The 16774-nt window shown below is 43.9% G+C and overlaps 1 protein-coding gene across 2 annotated transcripts in view; it reads right to left on the bottom strand.

The window, feature by feature from the left end:
- Nucleotides 1-16774, bottom strand: part of LOC116841448 — a 171281-nt gene that overhangs the window by 11506 nt on the left and 143001 nt on the right. For both annotated transcript variants that reach the window (XM_032809399.1, XM_032809388.1), the window contains exons 5-8: nt 7948-8106; nt 5655-5790; nt 4557-4780; nt 858-1189 (exon numbers count right to left, since the gene is read on the bottom strand). In XM_032809399.1, the coding sequence (XP_032665290.1) occupies nt 858-1189; nt 4557-4780; nt 5655-5790; nt 7948-8106 (851 nt within the window). The remainder of the gene's footprint in view (nt 1-857; nt 1190-4556; nt 4781-5654; nt 5791-7947; nt 8107-16774) is intronic.

Genomic DNA, 16774 nt, shown 5'->3' with positions numbered 1-16774 from the left:
TCTCTCTCTCTCTCTCTCTCTCTCTCTCTCTCTCTCTCTGTGTGTGTGTCGACAACCGGGAAATCTATTCGACAAATTTACAATGCTTATTCAGGCTGACAGGATCACGCTGCATACAGGGCGCATCTGAAAACCGATACATGCACGACAGGGCGATGTCCGATCTCTCTATATCGTGCTTCGAGACGATTTTCCCTCCACCAAAATTATCGTTCTCACGATAGTACGTGGCGAATTATTGAATTCGCGAGAGACAATGAAACCTTCGTTACGAGCGTCTAAATTTTCGCTGTTCTACCGCGACACTCAATTACCGAGACATTCGAAATTCGCGAGAATCGCACATGAAGATACAAAGCTCCACGCGATGGAATTTCGCCGAGGAAATATCGTCCGCCGAATACGATCTCTGATCATACGCTAATCGGCAAAGTAACCGTAACGTGCGACGTATCTGAGTTATTCGAATTTTTTAATCGTACACATTATTGATTCATTAATGTAAAGAGAGGCTGTAGAAGAAGAATGTAAAAAAAGTTGTAAAAGAAGAAGATTATTTTAGGATCAAAGAAGCGCGTGAATGACGCGTCCAAACGGTAATCTATCGCTGATAGTCTCGCGTTAATGTCCAAGAACGAATGTGCACAGCTGCAAAATACTAGTAACCTAACTGCACCGCGCGCCAAGGTTATTTCTGCCGGCAAGTGTACACTCGATATGTAATCTAAACACGCGCGACGCGTTCAACCTGTCGGTCCGAATCCGCTGGCGAGAGGAGTCAATACGCGGACGGACCGCGATCGGGAAACAGGCGTATGGACCGAATGGATGCTTATACGAGAGTCACATACACGCACCTTACTACTACTTCTACAGTCTTGACCCTGAGGGCGACTGTGAGGCCCACTGACCAGGTTGTGCGACGGCGGGACCGAAGTCGGCTGGTTCTGATTGAGGTTGCGGTGCGATGCGTTGAGTTGGACGCGTTCCGTATCCCATGCGTTGGCACCGTGAGGGGGTGCAAGCCCGGCTAACCCCCTCGCCGGCGAGGGCGGACCTACCAAAGCACTGGGTGGCAATGACGGACCGGTCCCCGATATCACTGGCGCTCCCTTACCATTACCAATAAGGGCCCCAGTATCCACGTTTTTTGGACACGATTGCATCGGGCATGGACATCCCTGAAAGGCTGCGTCGCGAACGAAAGTCACGATGAATTTGTGCCACACATACGAGGTTCGGTTCTCGCGCCTCCGATCCTCCCGCCCTCGTCCGACGAAAGAAACTCGTCGAGTAGGTGTCTGTCTATTATTTGTGCAATTTTTCGTTCTTTTTGTTCTCTCTCTCTCGTGTTATCTTTCTTTTTCCGCGCTTCCTTTTGTTATCTCCAACCCTATCTCAACCTTTCGCCGCGCCACGCGACTGAACGTCATCTGACATGATATTTGCGTATCGGCCGCAAAAAGAAAGCGGAATAAAATATGACAATGAATTTTTATTTTGGCGATATAAATGTTATCCAACGAAAAAATAGATGTGTCATATTGAGCCAAATTTGTCGGGTGTACGCGTGCGTCTTTCGTGGGTCATTTCTCCTCAAGACGTGGATGTATGTTCTTCGCGGTGGAGGGATTAATATTGTATCGTTTTATTGCGAGACGTTCTACACGCGCACGTCCGTTCACTAGGTTTCTAAGCTGGCATGTTCCCTGAACAAAGCGAACCGTTATCCCACTCTTATCGCGCTGCCGTAGATAACATTTTTCAAACTCCCCGAAATGCGACTGGATTGTCACGGCGAGTGTTTTTGTCGAGGATCGATTGACAGGCAGTATTCAAACATGATGATCGAATTCCCAATACGTTTGATAACAAATCAGCGAGAGAGAAATAGTTACAAAGAGCAATTACCGCACTTCTCACATTTATTCTTCATGACGTGGCGGACGTCGTCGCGAAATCTCGAGCTTTCATGCCGTCTCATCGTCGTCATCGAGTAAATAGTAGACAATTCTTATTGAACATTGTACACTACGTGAAGGACTCCTCACGACTGAGTGCAGTCGTATGTGTGGGAAACGAGTCAGTTTCTACCCTCACTCTCGCTCTTCGTCAATTGTACACTTTAATCCAAGGTTACCAAACTAGATTTTGCCTCAGGTAAAGACGGATCTACGTTGGTCGTATCGTAGCGTCGCAAGTGTCGTGTGATTCGTCATAGAAGTTTGGTCAAACCCAAGCTTCAACGATTCTACGACACTACGGTTCAACGGCTTCAACGTTCACAAGCTTCAACGGTTGCTACGATCAACCAATCAGCGATGAGCTAGAGTTGTATAATTCAAAAATATATATAATACAAAAAGTAATTATACTCATCATTAAAAGCATATACTTTTGTACTACTCTTTCTTCCATTGTCAAACAAACAACACTATGTATACTGTTTCGGTGCGCTACTGTTAATTATTTCTCATTGGTCAACACCAGCCACATGTAAGAAGCTATATAGACAGTCAGCACTCACGAACATTACGATGCAATGATTTTGCGATGTCACGATGTTACGATACGATCAGTGTAGATCGACCTTAAAACATTGCGGGTCTGCCATTTTGGGAATTATCAACTGCGAGATTAGCATATTTTCCAAACTACTTTCGTTTTCATATTTCTCTATAGATAAATATAGATGAATTTATAGATGAGTTCCTTGAAATCTGGCGTTTCGATGGAAAAATAATTTTTTTTAGATCTTGTTGACTTTTGTGACAGTCATATAACGAAATATAAGACGTGGGGTAGCTATTATCCCATGTATGACAGGCCCATGGTTTTGTTGATATCCCCAGATTACGCAAAGCCGAAAATATCTGACGATGCCGATAGTTAATAGAAGTTTTCCTTTTCCAACTAATGTAACCAAATTTTAAATTATTAGGAGCTCCTCAAGCTTCGAAGCATCTTTCATGCATAGGTAACGTAATTTAGGTAACATTCCAGCTATTAGATTTATGCGAAAGGTTTCTCATGTCTATCAAAACAAAATTATTCCAACATTCAAGGAAGATTTTCTATTTTGCTTTCAATATCCAAACTTACTACGAGAATTGAAATAATGACAAATCTTTTGCACCGAATTAGTTAAATGCCTCGAAGATCAGAATGGATCCCACCCAAAGACGAGACGGAACTTTCCAATTCTTGATTAGAATACAAGCCTGATCTCTGGCCTCGGTCCTTGGCATTACTGCCACGTTGGTTGCTCGCGTATCTTGGCTTCATTGGAGTGGACCGTCACGAGACGACGATGACGAGTGCGCGCGATACCACGCGTTGTCGAGTCGGTCGAGGCGTGAATCTGACGCTGCGCTTTCTTGCGACAACGATAATTGCGTTAACGGAGCGCACGATGATACGATGCGAAGTACCGTTACTGTTAGGTGTCTCTGGAATGCCGGTTTCCCGAATAACAAGAGCCGTCGCCGCGAAGAACGCGCCACCACGCGGCTTGTTTCCTTTCCTTTCGGTAATTTCTATCTTTGTCGGGGCGACAAAGCCCGGTTTTCCACGATTTCATCGATCAACGCGACTTAATTCTTTGAAACACTTCAAAATTTGGATTCTAATAAAATACTCATGTCATATATCTAAAATGATAACCTAAGAGATTTTTTTTATTAATATTTTTTTAGTAAAATTAAATTGTCAACATTAGCCGCGGCAATGAAAAGGACACTGATATTATGACGACATTCCTTGGAATTTTCGTGTCTGTGATCTTTTAGAGAAAAATTCAGACAGCTTTGAGAAGAAATTTAAGCAATTTTGGAACGAATTTTACATGACTTTGGTTTGCAGTGGTAAATAATATCCGTTTCAAACGAGTAGTTTCAAAAAAATATCTGGTCACAACCGAGATTCGAACTAAAGTACACACACACACACACATACAGTTATCCTTTCTTGGGTCGAGTGTTTTGTCCGTTCAGTCACATGGACGCTGTAATTACCAGCTCTTTTTGTGCGAGTGACAAGGGTAAGAAAGAGGGTAGAACAGCGGTGACTCGTTTAAAACTCGTTTACACGTGCACAAAAATTGGCTCGAAGCAAACCTGTTGTATAACTTCATTCTTTCAATAATTAAGATACGCGAGCGATCAATTTTGCACGCGTAAGAAATTCGTCGGCGTGCTTAACAAGATCCATTTTTATCTACATTTGTGTGTCAGAATAAGATAAAAATTAAATTCAAGGCAATTAAAAAATTTCGGCTCGTATAGCGTATAATAGACATCGAAATTTCACTACCTAGAAACCTTCGGACGATACATCGTAAAGAGCAGAGTTCTCACTTGAGTTGAACGATTCGTCATAGCAATGAGCTCTTTTGTGGGAAAAGAATTCTCGAAGAAAGTCTGAACAAAGGTGCCACTCCGTATTGTAAAAATTTCCGAATTTTGTCAGGATATTTTCTCGTACGCGCTTCTTCGTACAAATGACAGGTTGGGACGGAGACGAGAGTAAGAAAGAGATAGATAGATAGAAATACTTACGGTCTACGAAAGGTCTTCCCTGAGAATGCAGATATGCCGGATTCGGTGGAGGTGGCGGCGGCGGAGGGGGCGGGGGATATGCCCCGTGTGTGTAATAGTGTGGCAACGGATATTCGCCGGGCGGCGGTGGCGGCTGGTAATCAACGACTCCAGGGCCACCCCCGGCGGCCCCGCTGCCAGGCGGTCCGCCTCCCCCACCGGACTCTTGATAGCCATAGTATTGCCTGGAAAAATATTTTTCCTTACAAAATGCGTGTCACTCGGCAGTCGACGAACGATGGTGTAGTCGCGAGCGACGACGGGAATAGTGCGAAGGAACAGTCGACATGGCGAGCACACAGGTAGTTCGGTAGTGACACGAGCAGAGCGAGCCGCGTCGAGAATAAATTTCAGGACGGTCGAAAATAGAAGCGTTAAAAAATCGAGCAGAAAGACCGACCTTTATCAGAAAAAGTTCTGATTTTGCTGTCGGTGCTCGGCAAATTTTTCGGCGACCCGAACTTTCGCGGTCGAATTTTCACATCGAACACGACGCGATTTCCCGCGCGCGGACTCCGGACGTGAGCAAAACGAACATTTGAAATCAGTATCTAAAAATTAACAAGAGTGAAGTGCTCTTTGTTTCAACGTTACAAAAAGAATTCTGCAGCTGACGCGCCATGTTTTCGGCGCTTGGACTTCTCGGCAATCTGAACTTTCAGAATCGGATTTTTACATCAAACATGTCTAAGAATTAATGAAAATATCTTCTTTATTTTAATCGGTGTGTGTCACAAGAAGGTTCTGCATCTAACGTGTCATATTGCTGATTCTTCAGATCCAAACCTTAGAGTGAACCGGCGCATTTTTCGACGTAGGTTTCAGATGCGATTCAGATGTAGGTGTTTTAGAAGCTCAGAATCGGCACTCAAAAATAACGAAAAAGGAAACCATTAATATTGCTCAAAAATGCGAAACTCGTCGCGCGATAGCGCGACGAATTGCCCGAACCGATCGGCCAAACAGCCGCGCTACCAATTCGCGATCTCCCTCTTTTGTATCATCTCACAGCGAGTGAACGAGTGACGCATAATAACGAAGGGCAAATAAATCTCTTACCTTCTGTAGGGCGCGTATTTGTAGTAATGCGGCGGATGAGGGTGAGGATGTGAATACGTCGGCGGATAACACAGATCCGGATACTGCGGCGGCGTGCCGTAGTACTGCGGGCAATATGCCCTATAAAAGCCTCCACCTGTAACAAACGATCGTTCATTCATTCCCGCTCGCGTCGAATCCCGTCGAATTCGGCGGGAACACAACGACGCGGCCTCGAAAGCCGCGTGAATCAATTCCGGCTGTCCGAATTTCGCATCGCGCTTCAGAACGGACGCAGTGCGTGTCGGTTTATGGGAAATATCGCTGGTATTCCTCGTCAAAAGCGGTGTTCTCTGGTCATGATGATTGAATTTATTAATATAACTCGTTGCTAACGATCGCCTCTGATCACGGAATTGCTCTCTCTTCCCCCCCCCCCTCCCTTCTCTCTCTTCCTCTAATTGATTGATCGACGATAAGACCTCAATCTTCGAACAGAAGTAAAAAAGAGATGTCGAAAGATTGCCATTAGCGTGAGCGAATAGTCCGTTTGATTTCATTTTGTTCACGATGCAAATATGACAAATCAATTTTATCGAGTATTCGACAGCATCGCTATCGTCGAGGCGGCAGAACGATCTTACACATCGGTACTCGTGTACCGCTCCCCAGCAATGGAGAACTAAGCATATCCGTGTCCCTGATAACACCGGCTATCAGTGACGTTTTCTGCGGAGTAATCTTCGTGCGTAGATGTGTCGTACAGCTACACGTACATGTACACACGTGTACACACATGTATACTCTGCCGCGATATCGATATGGTGCTCAAAGGTAGCGAAAGAGCGCTATATATTATCGAACACGCCGATATCTCCGTCCAATTAACTCGTGAGTGCTCGCGCTATTAGCTACGCGAGCTCACGTCAATGCAACTCTGTGATTTAGAGACAGCTTATTACACGCTAATATCTATAATACCACACGCCCATGTGCGACATGCCGAGAGTTGTACACGCTGGAAAACGCGGGAAAAGTGCCCTCTCACGATTCAATCTTGACGTTTTCGCACGACACATGCGCGAATGCTATTCACGGTACACGATTTCTCTCCACTGAGAGAAAAATATCTAAAAAAATAAAAAATATCTCTTCGGTAGATATTAGTAACATATTTACCAATACTAATATGAAATACTTTTCAAATAAAAAAATATATATTTTTTTCAATCTTACACAGAGGAAAAAATACCTGAAAATTTATTTGTGAGATATAAAGTTTATTTCTGTGTGAGTAAACTTTATATCCCACAAGTAAATTTCCGAGCATTTTTTTCTCTGTATAGCTTTTAAAACCAAACCAATTGTTTTTCCATTTGAGTAAAAAAATTCAGATTTAGATAAATATTTGATTAATAGCTGAATATATCTAAATATCTAAATATTTTTTAGATACTTTTTTCTTTCAGTGTACGAGAAATCTTAACCGCAGTTCTTCGCTAAAATGTAAAAAGTGTTCAAGAAATCAGATTTCCGCGGAAATCTACTTTATATCTACTGCTTGCAGACTTTTCGAGAAACTAACCATTTGGCCGAAATTCGCGTGAGAATACCGTCGCCGGATGTGAGGAGATAGGGAAAGAACGTACGTGAGAGTGCGAGAAAGAGTAGCGAAAATCGAGCCGCGTGCTTTTCCCTCCCGGTAAGCATGGCTGAAACTTGTGCCAATATAACTCATAAACTTAATAGCCCGCACACGTGCGCGCTCATTAATGCACTGCCGACACGGTTAATCGTGTCGCGTCGGGCGTTTACACGATAAAATCGTTAATGCAAACGCGAGATCTGATAGCGTGCCCCGGCGAGACGCGCGACGACGTTCGCCAGAACGGCAGATCCGCTCGATAAGACTAGCTAACGAAATCCAAGCGACGTGTAAAACGTAGAGACCGTCCTAAAAGCGAACCGAGCGTGTTACGCGATTCCACCTCCACTCATATCGAAGCTCTCATTCCCGACGCGAGATTTAGCTGGCCAACCCACTTTTTCCGAACATCCAAGTGCCCCATTTTCTTGTGAAAAACAAATTCTAATCAAGTTTCGTTTGAAAATTTCATAAATCTTTTTAAGTGGCTCTTCCTCGAATAATCTTCTCGTGTTGTCGTAAAAAATCTCTTCGAATTGAACAAAAATCCCGCAGCATCTTACACGCGCTTTCGCTTTCTTCGAGCAAATAGCGTGAGAAGAAGCTTCCCTTTTCGCGACCCTTTGACTACCGTTGTTGCGTAGGTCATTTCAATTATCAGCGACATACCTGTACTGCTCGTGCCTCCGGAGGTCGTGGAGGTCGCCACCAAGTCATCGGAACCCTCGGAATTTTGCGGAGGCGTGGGCGTCGGTTCCGGAGGTGGACCTTTAACGGGTGGTAAGGTAGGCGGGTGCTGTATCAGTGGACCAGCCGGCTGATAATACCCTGCGAACAAAAGAGCAACGTGTGCACTTTCCCAACTGATCCTTCCTTCCTAATTTTCGATATTGCCTTGTAAACCCGCGCGAAAATAGCACCCGCAGCTGCAACTTACGCGAATTCTCTCGATACGGTAGTTATCGAGTTGTTTTCGGATAATGGACAAGCTGCAATTTTTATCACGACGGTATGTAACTTCCAAATTTAGACGCCGGAAAGATCGAACGTCAAAGTCACACCGTGCGAAACAGATCTGAGTCAGATCACCGTCTGAGACAGATATTCCCGATATTCTAAACCTGCAAAAGCATTTCTGGACTGCGTTTCAAACGCTAAATACGCCCTTCTGATATTCGAGCACATGAAAAAAAATATTTGCTATATATATATGGACAACTAAAATTATTAGCTGCAGGAGTAAATTTTCTTGCAAATCTTTTAGCTATCACAACTAAATAACTTTGCTATGAAAGCAAGAAAATTTGCTCCTGCAGTTAATAATTTTAGTTGTCCATATATTAGCAAATCTTTTTTTTTCATGCAAAAACAACGTTATCCTCTAAATTTCTTGGAGTGAAAATTCACTCGAAAAGGAGGGACCGTCAAATCCAAGTGATTTTTCACTCATTTAGAGAATTCTCTACTGTGAAATATCAAGTGAATATTTTTACCTAAAATTGTAGAGTGAATCTGATGTACTCCACCGCCACGGAATATGTATAATCGATTGAAATATTCATACGCACATAGAAAAATATTCTACTGCTGACAAATGCGATTACTCAGTTTACTTCCCTTTCTTTCAGTATCTTCAACAAAGGATATTTTCTCGATAAGAGTCTTAAAAATATACTCATCACAAATTTTAGAAAAGCTCATTATCGTACTCAAAAGAAGAATTTGTTCTCTCTTTGTACAAATAATATAAAACTTTTTTTGTTTTAATCTAATATTTTCTTAATTAAAATGCCAAACTTACTAGAATTCAGAACTTATTCTTATATATATGAACTTATGAAGAACTTAAAAAAAGTGCTTTTGTTAATTTTCACTTAACTGTATTTTTCTATGTGTAGAGTCGGAATCTACTGTACTTGAATGAAACATTCACGATTTCGAGTGGCAATATTTTCGCCTCGAGTGAAAGCACTGCCACTTTTCACTCCTTTTGAGCGAGATTGCTCTCAAAAAATTTTGAGAATGCATGACGCTCAAGTGAAAAAAAAAAGAAACGATACCTGCAGTCAGAAAGGAGTATCTAGCGTTCGCTACACGTTCAGTAGGAGATCCCCGCACGTATCATTGACGATCGTTCGATCGCCGCGGTATTATCGACCGATATGATTTTTAGAACTACAGATAAGAAGTGTAGATTACGAGACGACTTGTCCCGCGGTCTCGAGCGCATAGAAGAACGTCACGACGCTAATAGGAGAGCAGCGAATCGCGCCGCGTCCGATTGGATAATGCCGAGGCGTTACACTTCAATAGTTTATAGCCGTGGGAGCGCGAATAAGTCTCGTCGAGTCCCGCTAATCCGACCATTCGTTCGCGACTCGGCTCCGCGAGAGCGCGTTTTTCAACTTCGTGCGACGGCGCGAAGTCGATTGCGGTCGCGCCTACGCTTTTAATCAGAAAACGAAGCTGAGGGCGCGCGTAAAGCGCGTGATTCGTCGCTGCAACGAGCCGAAGCCGCGCGCAAGTCGCAATGAGCCTCACCTTCTTTTTTTCAAACTACCAGCGAAGGAACGAACGAATGAAACCGGCTTTCTCCGCGCGAGAAGCGCCGACGGGACCGCGACGCGGTGCATATCGATTATCTGAAAGATCGTTCGCCATTTACTTCGCCCAATCACGATTCCACTTTATGTAGGTTAAACGCGCCTCGCGCTCACGCACGAAGGAGAGAGAGAAAGAAGGAGAAAGAGAAAGATAGATAGATAGAGAGAGAGAGAGAGAGAGAGAGAGAGAGAGAGAGAGAGAGAGAGAGAGAGATGGGCGCAGCATCCGAGGCTCGTGGAGCAAGTCTGTGATCCCCGAGCGAGGGACAAAGCGAGACGAGACGTTTTCTTTTGCCGGTGTCCTCATTAGCGCAAGCCGTGAATTTATCTCTCGCACGGTGAATTATTAAACGTTATTAATCGTGAAAAATTGCGGGGAGCGCGGCGCCGCGGCCTGACGCTCCGGACTTCAAAATTCGAGGACGCTGCGTGCGAAACATCATCGTCGGTGACGCGCTGCGCTCGCCGTTCGCACGACGACTTATCGAACAACTGATTGCGAGTAATTACACGACAAAGATAATAATGGCGTGCATTAATTGGGAGTAATAGTGACGATAAACGCGGATGAGAAGAGTGACGATAATTAAGTGTGCTGAGAGAAGAAGGAGTACCAATAGATTTGCAAAGCGAATCTCTCGGGCTCTCTTCAGGTAATCGACGGGACTTCTTACGGAGCAAATTCGTGAACAACTGCGAAGTCAAAGTTTTTGTCGCAAATCAGGACTCTTTTCGTCCAACTCCCACAGAAAAAGAATTGTTTGAATTAACGAAATGTCTGGTGAAAAATCTGACCAGAATTCCATTGAAGTTACCATTGAAGAATTCTGATCAAGTTATTAACAAGATTAACTTGAAATAGTTCTGTTTAGCCAGACATTTTGTTTGGTTAACCAAAATCTCGTTAATTTGAACAAATTTTCGATAACTTCAATGGGATTTTGGTTCGTTCATATTTCACCAGATATTTGGTTAATTGAATAAAATCTTTTTGTGTGTGTGCAAAGCACACCATATAGGCTATATTGTCTTATCTTATTGCGACAAGTGCCATACTTAATGCTATTTTCTTCAAATCGAGTTATTCTCGAACAGAACATCATTTCATATTCGATAAATTGCTTTTAAAAAGGACCACATCAGATTTATTTAATATTCCATTATTTCGATATGTACAATAAGCACATATAAGGATAAGTAAAATAACAAATTCTGTTTCCTCATGATCTCTTTATCATTTATTTTCTTCTCATTGGCATTGTGGAATAACAGATATATCTATGAAAGAAACATCTATTATTCATTGACAGAGCGCGGCACTCTGCCAAGCCGCTTAATGCATCTAGAAACATGCGATGTATCGCTGCTCACGTTCTGGCGTCCTACATCCTCCTAGCTTTCCGATCCAGCATCCTGCTCCTGGCTGGCCCGTTATGGCACTCCGGATACTAGCTCGTGGCTCTGACATTCGCGTGGATACGATTCGATCGGAGAAACGCGCGTTAATTAACGCGGCGTCGACGAGAATCCGATGCAATATTAGCCGACGTTTCATGGGAAATGTAACGCTCACGATTATGGAGAAAAAAGTGCGACGCTCCGCGAGAGCATCAAAACAATCGGCAAAAAGTGTAAGCTAGCTCCCTCCCATCAACAGTCATCGCTCGTCAATGAACGCCGAGCGATCACATCAAAACACCTGAGGACCTTCAAAGCGACCAACACACCGTTGTGCGTCGCGCACTTTTCCGAGTGTTTTCAGTACATCCCGAGTCGGCGAGCGACGCGTACACCACGGGCTTTGTGTACGTTCTTGTCCTCGAATGATTGAAATGTTTCATTGAACTTTTCGGCATCGCGTTATTAAACACGTGCATCCTCGATCGAATCGCGCGAGTGTCAGTGTCAGTGCCACGACGGATTAGGATACTGGGTCGAGGACTTAGGACGGAGGACGCAGAGAGACGTCAGCAGAGCGATATATCGAGCATTTCCAAGGTATGTCAAATCATCCGTTACGCAGGTTTCCGTTTTTCGCGGACATCCGACGGATTTACCGATGCCCGAGTCGAAATTCGGGCCGACATTCATAGTCTGTCATCGTTTAGTAATTTTAACAAACAATTTTAGCTTCACTAATCTCCGATTATTCGTCAATCTATGTTTGTTGCATTATTGCATATGAGAAGAAACGTTGATTCAAGCTTAATCAAATAATAGTCCATGAATGCAGATTTGTAGTTAATTATAGTTCTCAATCAAAGATCATGAATAATTTACAATTGTGAATATTGGCCTTTAGAATCTAGTATAAATATCGTAAGTGCTGATTCATATGTCCAATAATGTTTCTCTTAACAGCGCTTCCTTTTTTTATTTCTGTTTCTTGTTATTGTTAAGTCCAATATTAAATGTCTACTAGTAAATACAGACAGCATTACTGGATATCAGCATGACTGTTATCTCTGACTTTACAGTTATCTTAATATCAGCTCTTTTAAAAGCTACAAATCCCGTCCAATAGAAAAACAAGATTATGAGAATAAACGCTTGTTTTCTTTACTCATTCGCTCATTAACTCTCACTACATTATCCAGCATTTGCTCATCTCACATACTTACTTTTTTAGTGTCTGAGCAAGCTACCAAATTAATATTAATTGTTGACTGGCATTAAGAATAAAGATTAGATGATAAATGAACGAATGTAATTGATTATTAAATACGAAAATTAAATTAAATTCAGATGAAAAATATTAAATAATTTCGAAATGTGTCTTTTTATGGCTCAATAATAGAGAAAGTGGCAATAGATGAGCGTTTGTGTGTATCATCAAAGTGAGTAACTTGTATAATGATCCCATTAATTCTTCAGATTCTTCATTGGTCCTTCAAGCTCGAAGGAACTTGCAGGGTGAATGTAAAGTTAAAATTTTGGGTTGTGCGAAAAGTTTCTCGTGTGATACATAATCACGATAATTGCTCGATGAAGTTGGCGAATTGACCGACACAGACGAGCAGCACGTCGCTTCATTTATTCATCAGCACTTCGCGGCGATTCTGTATACGATCGCGTTCGGAAAAATGCAATTATTCCACCGACACGTATAGAGACAAGCTACGAATCAAATATTCGGAGCATCGAAAGGCCAAAGTTGAAGAGACGAGCGTCGATCTCTCTCTCCCTCTCTCTCTCTCTCTCTCACACTCTCTCTAGGGCTTGTTCTCCCTCTGTGAATGACGTCACGCGACAATCGATACACTACTGCTTGCGCTGCACCGATACGCAAGTGCCGAACCTGCCGCCGAACTCATTAAGCATTTAATACGACGGTTCCGCAACGAGATCGTTGCGGATTCTCGCGATCTCGCCGCGGGGAAATAAAAGCCGTTGCGCGTGTGAATACGAGCAACTTCTATCGAAGCGAATAAACTCTCGTAGGGAACCGCCCCGCCGGATTCTATTTTCTTTCCTGTAATTGTGAATTACGGCGCAATGAGCCGCGACTAATTGTACACGTACACCGTGTGCGCCGTGTAAAAGTCCGAGCGTGCTCGAGCACGACGCCGCGTCGTCAGGGCGAATTTCTACGCGCGCGTTGACCCCTCACCATTGAATTTGATAAATAGAATACGACTTTCCGGCGAGAAAAAACGAGGGATAAAAGGCACACGTTTTCTCGAGATATACCGTGCATCTAGAATGGAATGGAGTTTTCGATTCTGCACTGCCAATTAGAAGTCGCGGCGGGAACGCAAAATTTTCCAAACGGCGGCTGCTGCGAATGAGGTTTTTTAATAAGCGCGAATTAGGTTACTGCGGCTTCGCCGGAGTCCTTCGCTAAATCACTCGCTCTCGTCCGCTCGCGCACTTTCGCCCTATTAAATTTAATGCATTTCGACCTTCGAAGTCTCCCTCCCTCTCTCTCTCTATCTCTCTCTGTTACGCGCGCGCGTGCTAAGTGTTTCAACTTGCAGCGGACGCGCGAACTGCAGCTGCAAGTCCGAGCTCTCGGCGAAACCGTCGGTAAACATAGAAATAGCAAACAACAGGTTACAACTATTCACCTCTCGTATCGCCGAAAGGCGGCGAAAGTCGTCTCCCTCCCTCTCCTTCTCTATCTCACTTTCTCGTTCGCGATTGAACGTGCTAAGCCAATTAATTGTACGTAATTTCGCGGATGCGACGCGCGCGGCCGGGGCGACGAAGAGGTCAAAGTCGCAGATAAAGTTGGGCCAAGGATGGCGTTTCGCCGAGCCGTGCGCGACCGACTTCTGCATCGCGCGACTCGGTCGCGACACCGCATCGACTCGCCGAAGAAGCGCGAAAAAAATAAAGAAAAAACATTACCCCCTCGATGTGATAAATAAAGATAAAACGGACGGGGGAGAAAGAAAAAGGATCTTTCTCTCTCAAAGCCGAGGAAATAGAATCGCGAGAGAAACGACGTGTACAAAAATTACACTCAACGTAATAATCAAGTAAAATCAAGTAAAAGAGAGGGGATAAAGTAAAAGGAGGTCTGAAAGCCGAAATCGGGAATCGCGGGGAAGGCACGCGTCCGCGACGACATGACGACGCGTTTCTTCAAGTGATTAATTCGGAAACGCCGTCTTGAACGCCACCAGAGAAGACAACGCTGCTGCTAATATTAGCAAGTCGGCGCGTTACAGGTTCGCTGACAGGTCGAGATTAGATAACGCGATTTTTCGTGCTGATCGGCTCCCTCGGCTCTTGCTTCGGCGCTTTCGCAACATCGCTTTCCTGAATATACGCCCGAAAATCTCACGCGTTTTCTTTTCCACGTGTGTTATTTACGCCTAATCAGATATAATTCTTTCCATCGCCTATCAGCCGGCACGAATAATTGAGACGTCGAGCGAGAGAACGGCGTGAACAGCTTTATGTGAGTTGGAGTCAAGTAAGGAAGAGAGAGAGAAAGAGAGAGGGGGGGGGTTGAGAAGGAGAACTCGAAGTTTCTAATCTGAATAATCTGAAGAAGCACAGCGGAAGGAAGGAGGGGTGAATCCTATTTGCGGTCCATGACCCGTGACATTCGGCGAAATTCGGGATGTAAATTCGAGAGAGAGAGAGAGAGAGAGAGAGAGAGAGAGAGAGAGAGAGAAGGAAGTTCGCGCAATAAATAAGTCGATACACACGCCATTATCGCGTCCTCTCTTATGTTCTCTTCAATCCTACCACTTCACTCCTACTGAAACTATAATCGCTCATCGCGCTCTCGTGTGTCATCACCTCCTCAATTTTCAAGTGCAATTACGCGCTTTTGCGCCGCAATTGATTTTGCATTTGAATTCGGTGCTTATTGTCGATTTTTTCAATCGCCCATCATCGACGTCGCGAAAACGGATGCACCTTGCCCTTTTACGCGATCGAAATGAGAACAGCGGGAAAGATTTGGCGCTGATGAGAGCGAGCAACTAGCATTGTCGGCGAAAGGAAGAAAGAAAAGCAGAGAGAGAGAGAGAGAGAGAGAGAGAGAGAGAGAGAGATTTTTCGCGGCTCTATATTGGAACAATTCAAGGATACCGCGAGGACATCGTCTACGCGTATTAAGGTCGTCGGGACTGGTTCAGGAGCGCGCTTTTGCGGAGATACGCCGCGCAGATACGCTCGCGTTTCTCCTGGCTCGCAATCGAGATCGCGCTCTCTCGTGACTTTCTTGAAAATTGATCTCGGAAATCGAGCCGTCCGCGATTGCGGTCTCTCACTTCGCGACTCCGACTTCGTTCTGTTACTTAAAATTTCCGATACGTCTGGAATATATGCAGGCGTCTTTCTTCCTCCACAGAAAAGAAGCATCTCTTTAATGTACCAGAAACAATCGTGTGTATCAGATCGTGGAGAACTATGTTAACAGCAATTGACTTTTTAATTTGTGATAGAAGATTGAAAAATAATGAAATGATACAATATTAACAAATAGAGAAAGGTCCTTAGTTTCATCGCATATATTAAAGAAATTGAAAAGATCTCGCGTCCTTAGTCGCGGCATGATAGTCGCGTCACTCGAGGAAAGATATGGGGGAACTGTTAAACAGTAGAAAAGAATACGATCTAGAATAAAACACGCCAAAAAGTCCCGATGAAGCTATTCGCATGTCGCATTATCGGTCGCAGGGAAACCCCGGGGAACCACCAAGCGAGGCAAGAATGAAAGGAACGAGAGAGTCGTTCGTCTCTTGCGCAACGATGCGCGAGACCCCGAATCGAAATTCAGAATCTGTTATAAGTCTCGCGAAAGTACTAATGTCCCCTTTTAATGCTTGTAGTTTCGCTCTGTCTGTTTTTATCGCGTTGGTTTCTTTAGGCGCTTTTGTCTCTCGACGTTGCTCTCAAGCATTTGCAACATTCTGTTTAGCAAAAAAGCGTGCGACACGCGAAAATATTAGAATAATTAGCAAGAAATGTAAACTCGTCCCCCTCCTCTTCCATTATCTATTGTTTCTCGACGCGATCAAAACATCTGGGACCTTCAAGACGGTCGAATTTACATCTGTGCTTCTCCGGATGTTCCCATTTAGTTCCGGACCGATGTGGACGTATCGCGGACATGTGTTAGTGCGTCATCTATCGTTCGCCTCGGGTGATTGAACTATATCTCGTCTCTTTTGAGACACTTAATTAGCCTCTCGTCGGCATCGCGTTATTTAACACGTGTTCGTTCGATCGAATCGTGTCTACGCGGGTGTCAGTGTCACGATGGAGCAGCCAGGATGCTGGAAGCCAGGAATGTAAATTGCTATCGATAAACACAGCATTATTGGACACATAACTGTTATTTTCCTTTTCAGCTTTATATCAGCTCTTTTAAGAGCTACAAATATCACCAAAACTTCAAAAAAAAAAAAAAAAAAAAAAAAAAAAAAAAAAAA

This window comes from Odontomachus brunneus, unplaced genomic scaffold, assembly GCF_010583005.1.
Source record: "Odontomachus brunneus isolate Ranch 3 - 2012 unplaced genomic scaffold, Obru_v1 Obru_scaffold_002, whole genome shotgun sequence".
Classification (NCBI taxonomy): Eukaryota; Metazoa; Arthropoda; class Insecta; order Hymenoptera; family Formicidae; genus Odontomachus; species Odontomachus brunneus.
This window is presented reverse-complemented; position numbering and strand designations above follow the sequence as displayed.